General features: G+C 35.8%; 1 protein-coding gene across 8 annotated transcripts in view; it reads left to right on the top strand.

Annotated features, from left to right (window-relative positions):
• Window positions 1–18,987, top strand: part of SRBD1 (S1 RNA binding domain 1) — a 114,478-nt gene extending 95,491 nt beyond the window's left edge. For all 8 annotated transcript variants that reach the window (XM_085543114.1, XM_085543116.1, XM_015857535.3 and 5 more), the window contains 4 exons: window positions 1,222–1,398; window positions 4,783–4,950; window positions 15,641–15,825; window positions 18,045–18,987. In XM_085543114.1, coding sequence (XP_085399240.1) covers window positions 1,222–1,398; window positions 4,783–4,950; window positions 15,641–15,825; window positions 18,045–18,334 — 820 coding nt within the window. In that variant the 3' untranslated portion in view covers window positions 18,335–18,987. The remainder of the gene's footprint in view (window positions 1–1,221; window positions 1,399–4,782; window positions 4,951–15,640; window positions 15,826–18,044) is intronic.
• Window positions 18,988–20,701: the final 1,714 nt, after the last annotated feature.

Here is a 20,701-nt window from a genome sequence, read left to right as displayed (position 1 = left end):
AGAAAGGGTGACAACATTTCAGCACCTGCATGACTTCTAAGTATCTTGCTTGAAGGACTGAAGACCATCAACTGCTTTGACAGTGAAAATAAGCGGTATTTCCTAATGTTTCTGTGAAATTTGGGGGGAAAATTCCATGCTTAATATTTTGTCTGTTGTTGAAGAGATGTCTCAGTTTTTGTCAATGTTGAATTTCTTTTTATACTTTTGCTTGAAAATGAGAATAGCAGATAGTATATAATATTTATATATTTATATATTTTATAATAATATATAAATTATAATTATGTATATATTATATATATATATTTCATTGCCAATTTCAGCTATTTCTGCCAGTCAGTTTTAGAGTCAGTTTTATTCCACAAACAGGTTTCTTAAAGCAATGACATCTGCTATTTGGAGGCATGTGGGTGACATTTACTTCTGAAGAAGTAGATGCCCAACACAGTGTTTTTATCACTTTCTGTGATTGTTGTACTCTGGACATAATTTTGGGTGTATGTACGTATAGAAAAGTTGCAACAAACTCACTGCTTCCTGAAGGAATTTGGCTTACTGCAGTTACACTGTACAGGTATGTTCTTTGCCAGATCTAAGTTGCCCTCTGAACAACTCATGGAGCCTGTTCCCAGCTGGTCTTATATTTCAAGAGCAGCTGAGAGAAAAGAAACAAGCTGTGTGAATCTGTGAAATTGTGTAAGGAAAGCAAGCTGCTCTCAGGCACCCTCCTTCTGGGTAGCAGACGCCAGTCCCTCATGTTGGGGCAAGGTGTTGCGGTATCACTGGAAGATAATAGCTGAGAGGGGGCTATTCTCACAGGAGTAATTCGTCTGTCCTGAACCCTCCTCCCACGTAGTTTCCTGAAGAGGGCAGCTGGGGGCAAGCCATAAGACATGACAAATCAAATTGGTATTACAGAAATAGCCCACAGATCATAAATTATGAGTCCTTGGCTTACTAGTTAGGCATGTGCAAAACCCTAATGCTGTATGAAGTTTTGTTGACTTGAGAGGATTCCTTCCACAGAATTCAGAGGAAAGATCCTTTTTCAGACTGTTCCTTTGCTCAAGGACTTTCTTGACAATATTCTTAACTGTATTTAATTTTTGTAGGTTTTTAAACTGAATTTTTTACTGTAGTCTGTGTACTTGTAATTTATAAGACTTGTATTAATGACTATTCAGCACTGAAAATGTATTTTGTAAACTTTACTCTCAGACATATTGCAGGACTGAATGCCACCAGGGCTAGAAATATTATTGAGTGGAGAGAGAAGAATGGACCATTTATAAATCGAGAACAACTCAAGGAAGTTAAAGGTTTGGGTCCCAAAACTTTCCAACAGTGTGCTGGCTTCATAAGATTCAATCAAGACTATATAAAGACTTTCTGCAGGTAACAATGACATTAGCCATCATGACAGAATTTTCCAAAATGCTGTGGGAAGACTGCTTCACCTTCAGTTTTGTATTCAGATTTGAAACTTGAGGACTTTGAAAGAAATGTCTTAACAAATTAAATTCTTTAAGTCGGTTGTAGTTCTTTAAGTTAGAGTCTCTATAAGAGTACAAGCTTAATGGCAAATCCTTCAACTGAATCAATAGAAGAAATTTGACATGTGGCAGCATCATTATCTATGAGGTATTAAAACCTTACAGGCCGGTGCTTCATATTTAACTTAAGAGATTGTTAAATCCATTTCAGTGTGGTGAAGATTGATACTCTGCAGAACACATTGGTAGTAAACTAGAGTGGGTTTGTGTAGAGTTTCAATTCCAGTGCCTGGAGAGGGAAAGTTAAATAAGCTGTCTGGGCTAAGATCTGCCTGTTACACTTCTGTATCTAGGAAGCGTGATGTGACTGCTTGCTTTCTCAAGTATGTAAGAAGCCCATTACTAACTTCAGTTTGTCAACACTGAGTCACCCTTTTCCTTTCCATCTCATTTCCTGTTTCCGTACTGAGCCTTCTCCTTCTCCCGACTTTCCCATTTCTCTATCCAGTATAAAGAACTAAGAAGGGATAGAGTGATAGCGCCATCCTCACCCCTCTTGCTGCTTTCTCATCTCCAAAAAAATATTTTCCTGGGAAGCACATGTTATTCTTTTGCCAACACTGTGCTCAGAAGTAATACTGTATTCCCAGTAGCTGCTGGCCAAACTGAACATGCGTAACTTCCAAGCAGGAGGTAGGGTAGGCACATTAGGACTGGCATACTGCCCGAGTGGAAGGGATACAGATTGGTTGCCCAACTGGCAAGGAGGCACATGCTGCAGGCCAAATGGTGCACACTAATCACCAGAAGACCAAAGAAATTATTTTTGAGGCTGCAGATGATCAGTAGGCCTTATGTTGTACAGATCTGCTCTAGTGAATGAAGCAGTACAGATAGAGGAAAAGAAGTTTGATGCCATGTTTTGTTTGGGGTTTTTTTCTGAAATTCCCTGATGAAATGTTTAACAGCACCATTTATTTTTTTACCTTTCTGGAGCACACTTCTGATATTACTCAGATTCCATAAAACTTGAGAACACTGTATAACTTGAAAAATCTGCTATAGCTTCAGAGTTTGAAGCCAAAATAAAGCTCTAAAAGCATTACCTCTACAACAGTTCATATGGGGCCAGGTGGCAAAATCAAAAGTTACTGAAATGGACTTTGGGAAGATTTTATTTTTATCCCCTCTGGTCACAATGATGTCTATAGAGTGCTGTGTGAATTAGTTTTTGTACTTTGTACTTGCAAGTTAACAAATAGAACCACAGAATCCTTAGAGTTGGAAGGGACCTTTAAAGGTCATCCAACCCAACTCCCCTGCAATAAACAGGGGCACCTACAGCTGGGTCAGGTTGCTGAGAGCTTCTCCAGTCTGGCCTTCAGTGTTTCCAGGAGCAGGGCTTTCACCACCTCTCTGGGCAGCTTGTTCCAGTGCCTCACCACCCTCACTGTAAAAGATTATTTCCTTGCATCCAAACTAAGTCTAACCCCCTTTAAGTTTGAAACCATTTCCCCTTGTTCTGTCACCACAGACCCTGCTGAAGTGTCTGTCCCTTCTTTCTTGTTGCTTCCCTTTAGATACTAAAAGGCCACAATATAGTTAACAGTTATTTAAATAGTTGTTATTTAAAATATTGATATCTGTCATGTCATGAAAGAAGCAGCTACACCTACATTTCTACCTGTGTTCCTTGTTGAGGTAGAGCCCGAAATGAGTGTTATTTGTAATAGGTCTTTTCTTTCCTCTCCTCTGTTGCTGCATTGTTGTTCACATATAGTCCTCATGCCATTGTGGGCAGTCTGTCCATGGGGCTCTCTGAGACTTCGGAACCTTTATTATCCTGCCAGTTAAAGAAAAACAGACCAACTCAAATGCTAGCTGCATCTAACTGACTAGGAGTCAAGATTGTATTCACTGTTTTAAGGAAGGCTATGTTAGGACACTTTTGCAAGACTAGAATGTAGTAGTTTTGTTGAGAAGGACTTCCAACAATCATCAAGCTTATCTTCTTGAGCATTTCAGAGCAAATCAAAAGTTAAAGCATGTTACAGAGAGCATTATCCAGATACCTCTTGAACACTGACAGACTTGGGACATCTCTCCAGGAAGCCTTCTCCAGGGTCTGACCATCCTCACCGTAAAGAAATGTTTCCTAATGTCCAGTATGAGCCTGCTCTGGCACAGCTTGTGCCGTTCCTATCTTGCCATCAGTTCCCAGGAGCAGAGATTCCCTTCTGCTTCCCTCTTCAGGGAACTGCAGGGAATAGTGGAATCACCTGAGCCTCCTTTCACCAGACTGGATGGTCCAAGTATTGTCTTTTCTTCATAAAGCATGACTTCCAGCCTTTCTGCCAGCTTTGTTAACTTATTGGGGATGCTTTCAAGAACCTTAACATCCTTTTTATGGTGTGGATCCCAGAAATACACACGCTACTCAAAGTGAGGCCACACTAGCACTCTTTTGAATAGCTGGCTATGCTGTACTTATTGCATCTCATGACATGGTTTGCCCTCTTTGCTGCCTGGGCATGTTGCAGGCTCATGTTATACCTGCTGTTGACCAGCACCCCCAGATCTCTTTCTGCAGAGCAGCTCTCCAGTCACTTGTCTTCCAGTCCAAACGCATGATTGGCATTATTCCATTCCAAGTGCAGAATATGGCATTTATCTTTCTGGTAATGATTTCTAAATTCTGAAACAGTGGTAGGTTTGACACTTAGGTTTTTACTGGTTTAAGTTTTTCATATTTGAAATTTTTCATATTTAAACCTGACCTGTATTAGAGCAAACATTTTCAGAAATGTAAATGTAGAGAGTGAAGTAATGTTATTCAAGGACTTATGATATTTAAACATTGCAAGTTTGTTCTGCAATTTGCTTACTTAAGGAGAGCACGAATAGGATTATTTTGTTATAAATCTTTCTAATTGCATCGCTTTTAATTTAAATGACAATCAGGCTGTTTATTGCGAAAGTATCCTCACGTGATCTTTATCAAGTTGATAAATACAATTGTGTGTCTTTTACAGACAGAAAATAGCATCCAGTTTGCAGACTAAACAGTAGGTTGTGTTTTGAGGAATTTTACTCTATTAGCACTTTCATTGCAGTTGATTATGTTGTTAAGATTCATCCACAACGGCCGTTTAGGGGTGTAATACTTTTGGATGAGAATGAGCATTGGATAAGAATCTGGTTTCATTTTTAATGCTTAAGCACTGTGCTAAGATCTTTTTCAGTTAAAATGACATGAACATTTTTATTTTTTTTTACTTTCTGACAGTAATAAGAAAACTCAGCTTGGAAGTCACGCACTTTTCACTAAAGCAGGTACACAACTCACCAATAAGAAAGGCAAAAAGAAGAGCAAGCCAACACCAAGTGCCTCATACCAACCCAATCCTTTGGACCAAACTTGTATCCATCCAGAGTCTTACAGCATTGCAATGAGGTAAGCAGTGGAAAAGTATTTTGAACCATCTATTTAAAAATAAAGGAAAAAAAAAGTAATTACTGTTGTGTTTTGTTTGGTGGTTTGTTGTTTTTTTTTCTGATAAAAACCTCCTCAGTATTTTGAGGCAGGTAAAAGATTTCAGGTAAAAGATTTGCATGGAAATTTTTGGTTGTTTGGCTGTTCTTTTGGCTTTTAGTTTTCTCACTGCTTGTCAGTAAGGAAACTAGTGAATTTTCTAAAGTTTGCCATATGTTTCTCCTATTACTCTTGAGTTCATATCACCATTTTCTCCCTTACTGAGACTACTTTTCTCAATTTCCGTTTGTTTGGCAGCTTTTTTATGCCAAATATTAGCATTAGGACTTTTGATTCACAAAGTGTGGAAACCAGTCATTTTTTCCAACTGATTTTTGTCTTCACCCTTGCCCTCAAATCCTATGTAAAGAATTTTTGAGGATAAATCTTTACATGTAGGAATACTTCCCTTTTTTTCCCATGCATTTAAGTTTACCCAGCAATACCACTGACTTTATTAGGAAAAAAAGTTTCCCTTCAGCAAATGCATCTACAACTGGGTTTGACCTCTTCATTGCTGAATTTTATACAAATGCTGGAGAATGTTGTCTGCTGTCTTTGAATGCCCAGGTGGAAAGATATTCTACTGAACATGATGAAACTTAAAGCATTTAGATGTTTTTGAGGCCATAATCTGGCCAACAGCGAAACAGCGTGTGCATCAAGTTTGTTAGTGAGACGTCTAATTTCAGAAAACTTAGTGGATCATTTTAAAACACTGCAATATAGTGTACTAGCTCATTTTATGCTCTGAGCAAATTAGCAGAAAGCAGCTAATTCATCTTGTGATTCGTTATTGCTTGTGCTTTATATATTATTTTGCTTAGGATCTTAAGTAAAAAATAATTGTATTTGTTCTTAAAAAGTAATCTCATTGAAACACTGCAAGTTTACAGGCAGTGGTAGTTTAATACTTCTGTATCATTAACAACTGCTTTTATTTCATGACTTGTGGTCAGCATGTGCTAAACAAACTTCCTTCTCCATGAATTTTGACCACAAAAATTTGTTTATGCATGATTGTTTGTGCACACAAATGCATGGGCATATATAAGCACGCCTCATTATTATGAAGCTCTACAATTAAATTCTGATGTTGCGAGATCTGATTAAGATGTCTATATTAAGTTTCCAAATACATGAATGTCATGGTGGTTTTAGCATGTGACCTTCAGCTAAAAGAAGAGAATGTTTTTTCTGTAGGTCACATAAAGTAATTAGGAACCCATGTGTGCCTCTCTTTAGGGAGGTACTGCAGCTGGTGAATGCTAGTATAAGATTTGATCTTTTCTATCATCAGTCCTGGTTGAAATTAGACTCAGCTTGTCCCCTTGAGAAAACATTATTTCCTACCATAAACCGGCACATATTTATTTTTGTAAGTGATTTGCGGTGAACAGGTTCTTTTTTTAAGGCATGCTGGAGATAATTTCATCAGCAGTTAAATGCTTTCAGGGTTCTGATGATATCTGAGAATATTACTCCTGGAGAAACTTCATTCTGCTACCTGTTTATAACAAAACAATCTCTAAGCCCCAAAGAGAGATGCTGAGTTTCTGAATTCATGAAGCTCAAGTTTCTTATCCTAAAAAAAAAAGTTCTTTCAGGACTTTGCATTTCTAGAATACCTTCCCTACAATGCATGCTTTGTTAGCTCTCTAGAAGAGGCAATTGCATATAAAATTTCCTTTACATAGGTGAACATTCTTTCCTTCAGCTGGGCACTTTTATTTCTGTCCACTCCACACCACATCTGCTCCTTTGGCCATGATTCTTGGGCCACTGTGAAGCTGACCAGTAGTGTCCCTATTCTTCATACAATGTATTGATAACTTTGATTTCTTAATTTCCTCAGTCTTTCTTCATTTTTCTAATGCATCACCATTTGTTACTATTTCTCTGTCCTACACATAGCTGAATAAATGAAATAAAAAAAATTTAAAAGACAAGATCCTGATATCAGGGATCGTATAGATAGGATTTATAGTGTGAGAAACCTTAGTCATCCCTACTTTAGATTTTTCAGAATGAATTTAATGTAGATAAATAAGCAAACAGTAATGCTGATTTTCCATATTGTATTTTGTTCAATTTAAATATCAGGTCGTCAGGATTTGGTCTTCAGTTCATTTGGCTTTCCAACTCTTGTACAACAATATAATAAAAAAAAAAAAAAAACAAACCAAAAAAACCCAACATTCATAGTGTTACCAGCTTCACTTAATGGTAGGTTGATGTGGAAAGACTTCTTCAGAGCAGAAAACTGTAGTCAGTTAATGGTAGAATACAGTAAGGTTTTATCTACGTGCTATGCCATCACAGAAGCTAAATTAACACAGCTTAATTTATATCTGAAATAGTGAATAGTATTGCTGTATGGGGTAGTTCACATATTCATATACAACTGGAGACAGTTTTAGTAGGTGATTGGAATTGCAGGCTTATGCGAGGGGGCTTACACCTATTTCACTGCCAACATTGCTTAGAGATACATTGGAGTTTCTTAGAATAAGCTCACAGTCAAACTTACTGGGCTTTGAGAGCTGCGAAGCTGTTAGAGAAGTATGACATAGCTAAAGACCAATGCTGTGTTTCATGTCATTTCTCTTTGTCTAATGCAGTTTCTTGAAAGTAGGATTCCAGCTGTGCCATTCTCTGCTCTTTGTTTCTCACCAAACACTTCTCCTTCCCAGACTGAATTTTCAGGTGAAATATTTAAATCCAAATGCACAATGTAGGTATTTTACCATAAAGTTTCATTATACAAAAAAAAAAAAAAAAAGCCAACTGATTACAACACAAGTATAAAAATATAATAACATTTGTTAATGAAACACCTTAAGTAATAAGCATAGCATCTGTTCCTGTAATAGAATCAGTCTTTTCTGTTTCCTTTGGACTTTTTCTGTTATCTTACTTCCTACATTCAAATAAAAACGTCTCAGACTGTTTTCTGTGAATGTACTCTATGTTCAATGTTATTTTCCTTTCAATTGAAAAATGTTTTCCTTGAAAGTTCATGAAATATGAAGGTGATAACCTGGCATAGTTTGATCCCCCAAAGTGATGTGGGGAAGGCAGGGGGGAAATATTTCTAATATTTTTATCTTGTAAATAGCCATTTGAAAAGGATTAGCTGTGCAGCAAACTGGCAAAAAAACACACCAAGCAGTATAGTATAAAAAATGGACAATGATGACATAAGGTTTAAATATGAACCGGATATCATACTATCCTGCCCTCAGTTAACTAATGTAACTTAGTAATGATTGTGTTTAAAATGACTTCTCAAAAAAAAAAAAGTCTGAAGGACTTCTTAAGATGATAGTACTACAGTAACTCTTCTACAGTTTAAAACCTAATTTAAATCTAATGTTCATGAAAATTATTGACGCTGTTAGAAGTGGGTTAGTATCAGAACTCATTACAAGTGTTTTTATACAAAATACATTTCGTTAGCTCTGTTTCTTTGCTGTTTTTAAAGTGTCATTTTCTTTTTTGCTGTTTACCCAATTTGTCAGTCATCATGTCATGCTCACAGGTGGATCTGTGCTAACAAAAGGAGATCTTTTTTTCTGATGAATATGATGGACAGATTTGTTTCAAAGCATCAAAATAATGTGTGTTACCACAGAAATCAAAATGGATGTAAATGATGTTGCATAAATTAATCATAACAGCTTCCCCATGTAATGTCTACCACATTTTGCCATGAGAAAGACTTTCATCAAAATTTTATTGAATCAAAAGTTTTCATGGGAAACTGCATTTGTTTTTAAGCAAAACAAGCTTATATTTTATATACTTACAAGCTTATCTACTTATTAAAAGTAATTTTTATACGGTGCTTCTATTCAAATTGCCCAGAGGCAGTAGTCCACATTACAGATTTATGACATGCAAAATTATCAGGTTTTAAGACAATGTTTTTGAGGGGTAGAAGTTCACCAAAATTTGAAACTTTTTTAGAAGTATTTTGTAGTTTGAAAGGCAAAGCCATTTAAAAAAAAAAAAAAAATGGTTATAAGAATTGCTCCCAAGTGGTGAATTTGGTTGCCAAGTTTTAGACTGGAGCCAATTTTAATGGCTGAATTAGAAACCTCTGAAAAATAGGGTGGTTTTCTTTTTTTTTTATAGTGGAAACACTGATGTAATCTTTACTACAGTGGCACAAATGGTGCTGGTATGATTGATTTACGGCATTTAGACAACTTAAATTCTGTACAATTTCTATAAAATAACTGGAAAACATCCTCCTGGTGATTTAACACATTCTGCAGATGACCAAAACATTTTTGCTCTGGTTTCCTCCACACTGTCAAAGCTTGACTGTGTCACATGTAGTGATCAATGTTTATTACGAATCATAATTTCCTGAACGGTAAAGAAAAAAAAGTCTTTTAAAATACTTTGTAGGCAGCATATTTTCCTGCAAGGGAGAGCTGTTTTAAGTTTCTGAAAAGTTTATATGTGAAAAACAGTTTATAGAGGCAGAATCTGCTACATACAATTAATACAACGTGTAGAACATATCCAGTTTCTTGGTGCATACTGTAAAAGAACTGGTAGGAAAACTGAGGAAATATTTAGGAAGTCCCATGAAGTTACAACCAGGTTATGGTTATAAACCAAAATGCTGGGAAGAAATGGCAGTGTTATTCCTTTGTTGTATCAGTCTGCTGGGTGCAGTTTGTGTCATATGACTGGATCTTACCATTTACTGATTTTATATAAATGTCATAAAAATACTCTCTGCTAAGGGTTGGCAATCAGAATGTGTATTGGCATCTCAGATATTGAAGCATCTGGCAGACAGGTTGTATTTCAGTCAGTCTGACTTACAAATATTGGTAAAACATTTCTAACAGACCTAAAGTTGTGATTTAGGATAACACAGATGGGCATCTTCCCTGGCTGTCCCTCATTTCTGGACAATGCCTACTAGGAGACAGTACTGCTTGCTGTGGATTGTTCTGCCTCAATAACCGGTTTCGCAGACAGTAAGAACAGCCTCACTGTTTGTTTCTGTGTTGATAATATTTGTTGATATCCCCAAGAGGACTTCAGAATCCCAAAAATATTCAGCAAAGGACATGTTCACTTACTTACTCGTCACCAAAATAAACATTTGGAGTTAAATGGTTTGCTGAAATGGCCATTATTTTGATAATTATTTTATATTATTACTATTACTACTACTACTACTATTATTATTATTATTATTTATTGTTATTATTATTATTGCTCGCTATTGATGAGTTTTCAAAACCTTCTGGTGTTTGTGCCTTGCTAGTATATGGGTGGATTCAGCAGATAATCAATTACGTTTTTGTTCTGTTGAAAACTTGCACCAAGTAGCTGCACTTGCTAGCTTTGAAGCCAAGTACTGACAGTTAAGAAAGTGCAAAAGCAGTACTATTGATAGAAGAGACCGGCAAAAGATAGGTCTTCTCTTCAGTCCATTATGCAATGGCATGCTTGTCTTTTGACAGCACTTCCAGATACCTGCCAGCCTGGCTTTCTTCTGTCTTTCAGGAAAATAGAAATCAAGGATGTGATGGATCAGTTACTTGGTATGGTGTTTGTGCAATGGAAACAGACTTACAGTAAAGCACTATAAAATTGAAGTGCTTTACTTCAAAATCATCAGAAGCATCTTTTGTCTGCTTCAATTAGAATGTATGCAGCTAGACTATTTTATTTTTTTTTAAGAAAGAGAAACTTATGGTCAGTGAATTAAATCATTTCTGTTATTATTGATTCTGTGATTCTATGATTTCCAGTAGGCAGTGTCTGAGCCTAATTAACAACACTTGCAGACTGAGGGACATTAAGTCCAGTAAGTCTTCATATTTGTCACTTTGGAACATCAGTTCATTTGCAAGTCTATTAACTTAGTATCTGGGTTTTTGCGGATGTTTTTGAAATATCTTCTTAGCAAATAAAAGGGCATAAAAAAAGTTTTCAGAGCTAATTGCCATTATATGATTAAAGTGCACAAATAAAAAGAACTTTAATGGAATTATATCATGTAACTGGTACTGATTTTTATTTTATTTTATTTTGTGGATAACTTATGGGATTTCACTGTTTTGTATCTCAGGTTACACTTCAGTTATGTGATATATTGGTGGTTATGAAAACAGCAAACAACAGTATGTCTAACAGCACTGTTGCAAAGTGACTGTGCTGCAATCTAACAGTCTCTGAGTTTCTTCTCTGTTAGAACTTCATTGTTTCTTGTTGCATCCTTTCAGAATATAGACTGAGCACTTCATAATCTTCTGCGTGCGCTCAGATCATATGTAAAGTTAATAAATTATGCATTTGAGGAAAAACACTGGTTAAATATCCTTATCTGACTAAACCATATGGAAAGTTCTAAATAGATTTGAAACCTTAACTTTGTGTCCAGCAACTATGTAATTGCAGAGTAATGCACAGATAGTGTTTGATTTATAATCCCCATCACCAGTTGAAATGTTGAGGACCTGCATGACTAGTGAGAACAAGAACAGTCCAACATCTGCATTATACAAATAATGCTTTTGTATTTCTAAGCGTTACTAAAACATCAATGCCTGCATAATTTAAGTTTGCTACTGTCATGAATGTATGTTTTACTTAACAAAGCACATGCTAATGCAAAGTTGTTTTGTTTTCAGAGTGATTATGTTGCATTACCATTAATTCATGTGTGCAGTGTGACAAGATGTAATGGCATATCATGTTGCTTTAATGTAATGAATCCAGTACTCCCAGCTCTTAAGTCCTGTTGCTGGAAATGATTACATAAAACAGAATGACTGTGACTAAAACCCTTGCAAAGCTTTAGAACTCCAGCATATTCTAAGAAGCTTTTTTGTTTTGTTTTGTTTTGCTGGTGGGAGTCCGAGGTGACTTAAAATTGTTCTGAAAACTTCCCTTAGTATATTACCATTTTACTCTTTTTAGACTTTATTTACATTCCATTGCAATTTGCATTATCTTTTAGAGCATTGCAAAGTCTATGCTATAATTTCGTGCAGATGTGTATGTTAAGTGAACATGATGTGCTTATTTGTTACATTTATGCTACTTTTCTTTCTTTATCTGGGTAAGATGGATGAAATTATGTATTAAATAAAAACCATCAGTGATTTAGCTGTGACCATTCTCTGCAGGTCCTATAAGACTGCAAACAATTGCATTTTAAATTAACGGGATTGCAAAGGTTTCTAAGTATTGTCTAAATCTCAAAACTCCAAAACTGAATCCTGAAAATAGTTAAATCCCATTCTGCTCTGAAAGACTTTCCTGGAAGACTTCTCTGACTTGTTCCTCAAAAGCAAGTTCACCATACACTTGCACTCGTAATATAGTATAATTTGTTAGAATGACTTCACTTCTGAAAGAGCATCTTGTCTTTCACATTTCCATTTTTGTTAACTTTTCTTTAGGCTTTATCTTTCTGGTAGATAAACATAGCACTTGAACTGCTGCAGCATGTAATTTAGTTCACTTATGTAGCCAGGAAAACACTTAAAGGGCTTACATTTTTACACAGATCATTCGTATTCTTATGGTTATGCAACTGGAACTGTCTTTTACAAATTGGGTGATATATGTTGGTTTTTGTTTTAAGATTGTAGTGAAATAGTTTACCACTACAAAGATCAAAGTAAAGAAATTAAGGGAATCCTCTTTTTTCCACTGTAGCCGCACTGTAGTCTGTCTTGTTGCTGACTATATATACTCTTTTTATTTTATTTTATTTTGACCTAAAATAACTTTCGAAGGGAGTTGCTGGGTTGCTTTTATAAATAAGGAAAACTGTGTCTGTAGCAATGACCTTTATGGTTAGAAGTGATCAGTATAATGCACCAGTGTTCAGCCATAGTCTTGTGCTTCATATTGATTTTTTGTCTGTGCCCTCAAGCTGTGTTTGAGTGAAAACGATACATTAAATATGCAATTAGATTCAGTATTTGGGAAAGATTTTATCTGTAATCCACACGAAATTACTTTTAATTGGCAATATTTTAGTACATAATTCTTCTTACTAAAACTGACCAAGATGACAATATCCAAAATAAAATTGTGTTACTTGTATTAAATATGGTTTGTGTGTGTGAATATGCATATGCATGCACACTGGGCTTTGTTGCAGTGGTCAGCTATGCCTATATATAGTTTGTAATTCTGAAATACTTTCAAGCAAATGCTGAACTAGAGTGATAAAGGTGAGGGCAGTGGGACTTCTTTATGTCCTTAGAGCTGAGTACGTATTTAAGCTTCTTTTGTCTGGAGACAAGTGTTTATTCTGAGTAGTAACCACATTAATAGGTTATTTAAATAACTATAATTAATAACAAAGGGTCCAGAGACGCTATCCCTGCCCAGATGTGTAAACCTGTATATCAGATAAATACTTTCTAGGAGCTGGGGAAGAAGATGTAGGAGTGGAGGAGGCAAATAACTGTCATGAATAGTAATCGAGGGATCAGACATCGGGGCTGTGTCCTGTTTTGTGCTGGCTTCCTTTCCAGTATTTTGCATATAATATAGTGCACATTTATCCACACATTTGAAAGTTTTGTACAGAAATTGTTTTGCACATTGGTGACTGTTCTGTGTGGTTGTACTCACAGTGAATCCCACCCTGTTACCAATTTACAGCATGAATTTGCTCATGTGAATCTCAAATGGTAAAAAAAACATTACTTGGAGGTACGCGTGCTGCGTGTCCATTCGAAGTGAGATAAAGCCAAGTACATGAATGTCAGCAAACTTGTTTATGGGAGCGCTGGCGAAAGCATTCGTTATTTAGAAGGCTGAGTCATGAGGCTGGTTGGGTTTGTCATGCTACATCTGACACATCACTCACAGCACGGACAGCTGCTGCCTGTCACCGGTGGCTGGAGTGGGTGGCATTGTCCATCTATCAATGTTAGCAGTCAGCAGCTCCAAGTAGCTTTGTGAAGAATGCCTTGCTTGGACCTACGCATGTTTCCAGAGTTACTGTTTTCATGTTCTTAAGCAACTGACAAGATGTTTTCATAAAATTCTGATGTTTTTGTAAATTGTCCTTTATTGGAATATTTGTGTGGTAGTATTGTTAGCGTACAAAAAAGAAAAAAAAAATTAAACCTTCTTAATATTAAACAATTTTACATCTGTTTTGATATTTTGTTTCCAAACAACCTCAGTTTACTTAAAAACAAACAAAAAAACTCATTGATTTCAAAGTTGAAATCTGGTCATTTAAAATTCAGTGAGTTCTGAGAAAAGTCTCATCCACTGAATTTCTTTTCTTCATGTGCAGCCACGTGAGTGATCCATAGAGACCATGCAAGTTAATGTGAAAAATTGTTTCTATCGTTGTTAAGTACAAATGTATGCATTTCACCTAACACTACCTTGCACTTAAAATAGTATGGTTGCTCTTGAATTCAGTAAAGGTGTGGAGTCTTGATAGCCAATTTTAGACATCTGTCTTTCTATAGATAAAATTGGCGGGCACTTTGGAGTGAAGATTTGTTTTTTATGCTCAACGATAAACCATGATTTACTGAAAAATCTGATAATGCATTAATTATGTTCCTTCAATGTCTGTTCTCTCAAAAATAAGTCTGTCATATTTCAGTGCGTACAACATTTAATGAATTACTACCTAGAATCCTGTCAGTTGAGTTACTTAGGTAAATAAATAAAAGTATGGTTTCCTGCCAAAAGCAATATCAGCCTCTGGTTCTGGATAAAATACAGCAATCACTCTTTAAAAAGCTAAAGTAGCAGGCTGAGTACCAGTAGGCTTGCTTTCTTTTGGAGGCTGAATACTTCCCACTACTCCCAAGTGCTGGGCACAGACCTACTGATCAACACTTCTTTTTCTCATTGTAGTTTACACCTGTTATGATGCATGATAATAGCAGGCGGAAGGGATCTTGTCTAGCAATTTGTAACAACATTCATTCAAAGTACAGAAAATGGGAAAAATTATTCTACTTGTCTCTTATGGAGAATGTGCCAAAAACATATACAGCCCTCTGACTCCAAAAGCATGATAAAACAAGGTGGACAAACATCATGGAACTTTGAGTTGTAGAGCTTGTTCCCTGGACAGGTCATTGAAATGTTAACAGAGAAAAAGACAAATTGCAATACTTAGTCCAGTGTAAATGTAATTTGTGTGAGCTGTGGCATTTATTTGGTTAATATATGTTAAGCACTTATTTTCCATGTTTAATTCTTTCACCAAAAAAAGAATGTTTACTCAGTGATAAATAAAAATTGTTTTATGGTGTCACTTTTGAAAATAGGTTGCTATAGGGTCTGCATGTGTATTTTTGTCACGTTTCTCTGCTTCTTAGCATACATTCCAACACTGTTGAACAAAAATTTCAGTAAGTATTCTGGGATTTCTTTCAACTTTTTTTTCTTTTCAAGAGATTTCAGATCTTTTTCTCTAGTTCTTTGTAACCATTTTAGGTGTCACTCTGTTTTTCTCCCAATGTACAATTTATTTATGTATGCAACAATTACAAAAAAATGAGAATATTTGCATTATATAAGTTCAGTTCCTAATGAAGGATGTTACAAATCTCTCTGCATCTCTGTTTGAATTTCACAGATTTTTATCCCTCATTGGAGGAAACACAAATGAAATAGGAAAATCAGATATGCAGCAAAAAGTAAATGCAGTAATTCAAAAGGAAGGACTGGAAGGGACAGCCAAAAGGCTAAACACAACTGTGCACACGTTGCAGCTCATTATTGATGGTCTGACTCAGCCTGAAGGCTTTGACATCCGAACGGGTAAGCTCTTGTTTTGAAGGCCGTAATCTCAGTTCAGTTTTTCATCTTACCAATTTTAAATCAGCATGTTTTCATCTTCTAAAGTCAGAGGTAGTCTTTCCTGAATGGGTAACTCTCTTTTTTTTTTCCCTCAGATAGAGAAAAGGCTGTATCATAGTCAGATATTTATTTCCATATCAGTAAGTAAGGAGTGTGAATCCTGTCTTAGATCACGGCCTTTTCAGCCATAGGAAGAGGGAGTTGTATGGCTGTTAACAAATGAAATAGTTTCAATATGTTGACTCAGTACTGATTAAATCTGCGTTGGTTTTCCATCACGGGAAGAATGCTGCTGAAACAGTAGTAATAAAGGTCTTTGGAGCTGGAGTGTAGATCTGCTTTTATTACACTAGTTCTTGGAGACAAGCATAATTGGAGCACACAGCTTGTGACAGAGCTTGGTTTAAAAATTTGTGACACTGCTGAGGTGGTGGGGAAAGAAACATGAAGTAGGCAGAGAAATAAAATATCTGGAGATGCTGTTTAGTGAAGCTTGTGATGGCAAGAGATAAAGATAGACAGCAAAGATACAGGCTTGTATTAACAAATAACAAACCTATGCTTAAAAAGGTAACATTTTTGTCTACTTTGTCTGGCTTCATGAATAGTTTTTTGGCACGTTTTAGAAATATTTCCAACTAGTGGGCTTGAAAATAAGTATTTCATGTTTCCATTCATTCTGGTGTTTTTGCATCTAAATCTAAGTTGTGATAGGATAGAGTGTTAACATACAAAGAAATCTGTCAGTAAATAAATGAATTAGTTGTTGAAGAAATGAATCACACCTAACAGGAATCAGGCAGACTGAATTGTTTGTACTCTACCCCAATTGAAAAAAAAAAAAACTAATAATAATTTTGATTTAACATTAAATTCCACCATTGTTCCCAACAGTATCCTGTTAAGTGTTGCTTATTTTTCCTGGATGATGTTAGTACAAAGGAAAATGGCAAGACGTTTGGGAGGAAGTAGAAAATACAGAACATTTTATCATATTCTAAACGTCTTTTTCTTCTCAAAGTTTTACAAAGAATTTCTTGCAAGGAAATATTTGTAATGTTGAACTAATCTGGTAACTGTGATAGATCTGCCAGGATGGGGAAAAAATTCAATCAATAAAAAGAATTCCCGCATTTCCTCTGATCCTTATGATCATTGTCCTGAGTAGTTGTCAAATTTTTGGAGCTTTTTTGTTTGTTTGAAGAGCTACTGCATGCAGAATGTGAAAAAGAATTGTTCAGTTTTGGGTAATTAGCTTTGTTCATTTTTTGGAAACTTTCATGTCATTCAGAGCCGATTGATGCCATGATAAAATTCTGTATTAAGTTGGGGTCTGATCCACAGCCTGCCAAAGTACATTTTAGCTATACGTTTGTTCGGATTATATTTGCCCTAATAAAAAATAAAATAGAGGAATATATTTGGAATCAACATTTGATGAGGTACTCCATGGAAAATCTTAGTGCTACTGTGAAAGGTAAAACAGCAGGAGGAAAAGATTGGAAGAGAAGTTTTTAAGATGGCTCAGAGGGGTTTTTTGTAGGAGCAGGAAGTGGTAAGTAAGTAATGACAATTTAATAAAATCTATCTGTGCCTGTAACTGTAGAATGTAAACTTGATATATTAGGTTATTACCCGCTTAAAATCACATGTGATTTTTAAATTATCACATCTGAGTCTGTGATGTCATAGTGCAGGTGAATAGCAAGCCTAAGAAGAGTGCATTCTTTATTTTTCTGCATAGTACGTGATGAAGACTGAGTATTCACCTTATTGTATCCAAATCTGTGATCTGAAATAGAATAATTATGTAATTTATGCAGCTCAAGTAAGAGTCATCTCAAGGCTTTTCTCACTAGCTCCAAGGACATTAAAGGAATGTTTTGATCAGTAGCTAATATACTGCATGCTTCTGAACCACAAATGATAGTTTCATACCACTGAGATCACTGTCCTTATTATTCTATTTATCACAGCCCTTAAAGGTGACATAGAAGTCAGTTGTTTTTCTTCATTTTAAAATCTGTGGCCTTATTTTTAAAAATGAAGCAGTATTTGGTGCCTTAGATCTACTTTGACATAATTTCTTAACTAGAAACTGTTAACTGGAAACAACCCATAGAAAATAATACAAACTTTTTCTCCAGAGTCTTATTTTTCTTTCTTGTTTCTTATAACAGATTTTGATAAACCGGACTTCAAGAGGAGCATTGTCTGCTTTGAAGACTTAAGTGTTGGTGCTGTTCTGACTGGAAAAGTTGAAAATGCAACCCCATTTGGAGTTTTTGTTGATATTGGTGTGGGAAAAGCAGGTTTGATTCCAGTGCGAAACATAACTGAAGCTAAACTTTCTAAAGTGAAAAAGAGAAGAAGCCTTGGGTTAGGTCCTGGAGAAAGAGTGGAAGTTAAAGTGCTTAATGTCGATATTCCTCGATTAAGGATAACACTGGATCTTATTCGTGTTTTATGAGAGGGTGGTTGTGATTTGTTTTGTTTTTTTATGATTGAGTTTTCATTTTAAATGTTAACAGGGTTCTAGAGATTCAGACATTTAATGAGAATGTTGAAAGTGAAACAGGTTTTCCCCATTTCTTGAATCCTTTCTGTTAATAATTGCTTGAGCAGTTTATTGGATTATCTCCAAGAAACCTGGCTATTTTGTCTGCAGAACAAGTGAAATTCTGGTGTGCTGTCAGACACATCTCTTACCTGTTCTGTCTGTGCAAGATCTGCTGTCTCATTTATTGGTCAGTACTGCACCAGCAGACATCTGCTGCTCCCCTTCAAAAAAGAGTTGTATCATTTCCTTGTTTTCTAGAGGAGACTCTGAAAGACAGTTACTTAGTTGTAGAAAAAAATGATCTTATTAAGTTAGTCAGTGATGACATTGATTCAGTAGTAGACTGAAGAAAAGAACATCTGCTAATATACTATTGATGGTTCAGAAATATTCCATTTAATTTGAGCAACATTGTTAGGAGGTCTGTTTTCCTCTCTGATAATTGCCTGTTCAGTTATTGTATTGATAAACACACTTGGATATACCTTGGGGTTTAAGAAACGTTACTCAAAGATGTTATGTTGTACTATACATGTACAAAATAAAACATTTCTGGCCACCTCTTCTCAGTGTACTTGATCTAAAAGTGTTTTAACAGTCCTAGTACTTGTTCTTTCAGACATGTTACATTATTAACATTTCAATTTAAGAATGCAATTTGTGAGGATGCTCTTGTCAAAATGTCTTCCCTTAGGTTTTGTCTTCCCATTAGTTGAACCTTCTGGGTTGTTTCAGTATAATCAATGGAAATAGAATATTTGTGAGACTTGAAAGAAATACAGGATCAGACTTGTCTGAAAAAAAAAACCAAAAAAAAAAACCCAAACATAATAAAATCTTATGAGTGATAGGAAGATTCTCTAGCTGTCAGAAACATCATTAGTACAGAGTTTAGATATAAATCCACAGTACATTAAGACAATCAGTCAAACTAGTCTTTAAACTACTCTGTGCTCCATGTTGATTTTGTGACAGATATCCTAAGGACTGGATTTAAGTAGTAGAAAGCCTATTTTAAGCAGTTCTTTCAGATGGAAAAAGGCTAAATGAGCTGAGAACATTTCCTGCGGGGCAAGTTTCTTTGGTAGTCAGACCTAAATTGCTTTTTCTTCACAAACCGGGTAGTTTCTTCCATCGTAGTTGATGTTCCAATTAGCAGGATCGTTTAAGGAAATTAGTGGGGTCTATCTGCAGGTGAAGAAGGAAGTGGTGATTCCTGATCCCTCTTTAATAATGAACAAGAAGCAACCCCTGAAAACAAAAGAGGTGAAATTCTTTTTTTTATTATAATTCTTGAAGAAGCAAGAATGACTGGAAATTCTGTACAATTTACTTACAGGCTGGTCCAGTAAGATACAAAGAAAGAAGACATTCTGAAGTGGTAGCAGAAAAACAGATACCCTCCACAATTTAGAAACCTCTTAAGTACAGTCAATAAGATCAAGAGATGTTTGCCTTCATTTTATTTATAATATTTTAAATTTCATATTAAAAATGTATTTGTTCTTGGAAGCTGGATGTATGCCTTAGTGAAATCAGGCTAATATGGCTAGATGGCTAAATTTTTCCTAGGTGCTGTATCTCTGAACACGTTATAAGCTTACAGTGTCCTGATTTTCCAAGATAGTCCTATTAGTTCTATTAGTCTGTCTTGGACTCTTTTTGTGTGGCATTCATTGCTGTGTGTCAGAATTTATTTCTCTGAGTGAAGAACAGTTTTTCAATGTTTGTCCTCACATAGCCTGCTCAGAAAGGTATGATTCTCCTTAATAAACATCCTGCTATCTGTAGATGTTTGCAAAGCTTGTCTAGATTTCTATTCTAATAACAGCGCATATTGTTTCTGTCTAGTAGTGCCTGGTTTGTGAGGTTTGGCTGCTCCTTAGGAGGACTAAGAATCTTATTCCCTGTGACACTGTAGACACTACTGGAAGAAGTCACGTCTCTGAATTTTTGAATCACACCAAAATGGGAAGTTTGGCTGCTAACATCTTTAGTGCCTGCCATTCTGCATATTTAACCCCATCACTTATCAGCTAATTCAATATATTAGCTGCTTCCCACAAAAATATTTCAGCAGTTTGGGTTGGTTTTTTTCTTTACCCTAACATAGCCTTTTTAAAATCTTCGTAAGATTCTACTAAGGATAAATGTGTCTTCATATGGACCTTCCAGTTTTTGTCAGATCTTTATGTCTGGTAATGTTAAAATTCTACCTTCTCAATCAGTTTTCCTTTTGAATTATTGTGGCTTCCAAACATCTCACAACAATGCAAC

The sequence above is a fragment of the Coturnix japonica genome, chromosome 3 (assembly GCF_054131305.1).
Source record: "Coturnix japonica strain WE chromosome 3, WE-NBRP24, whole genome shotgun sequence".
Classification (NCBI taxonomy): Eukaryota; Metazoa; Chordata; class Aves; order Galliformes; family Phasianidae; genus Coturnix; species Coturnix japonica.
The sequence above is the reverse complement of the archived record's forward strand: the minus strand, read 5'-3'. Positions and strand labels throughout refer to the sequence as shown.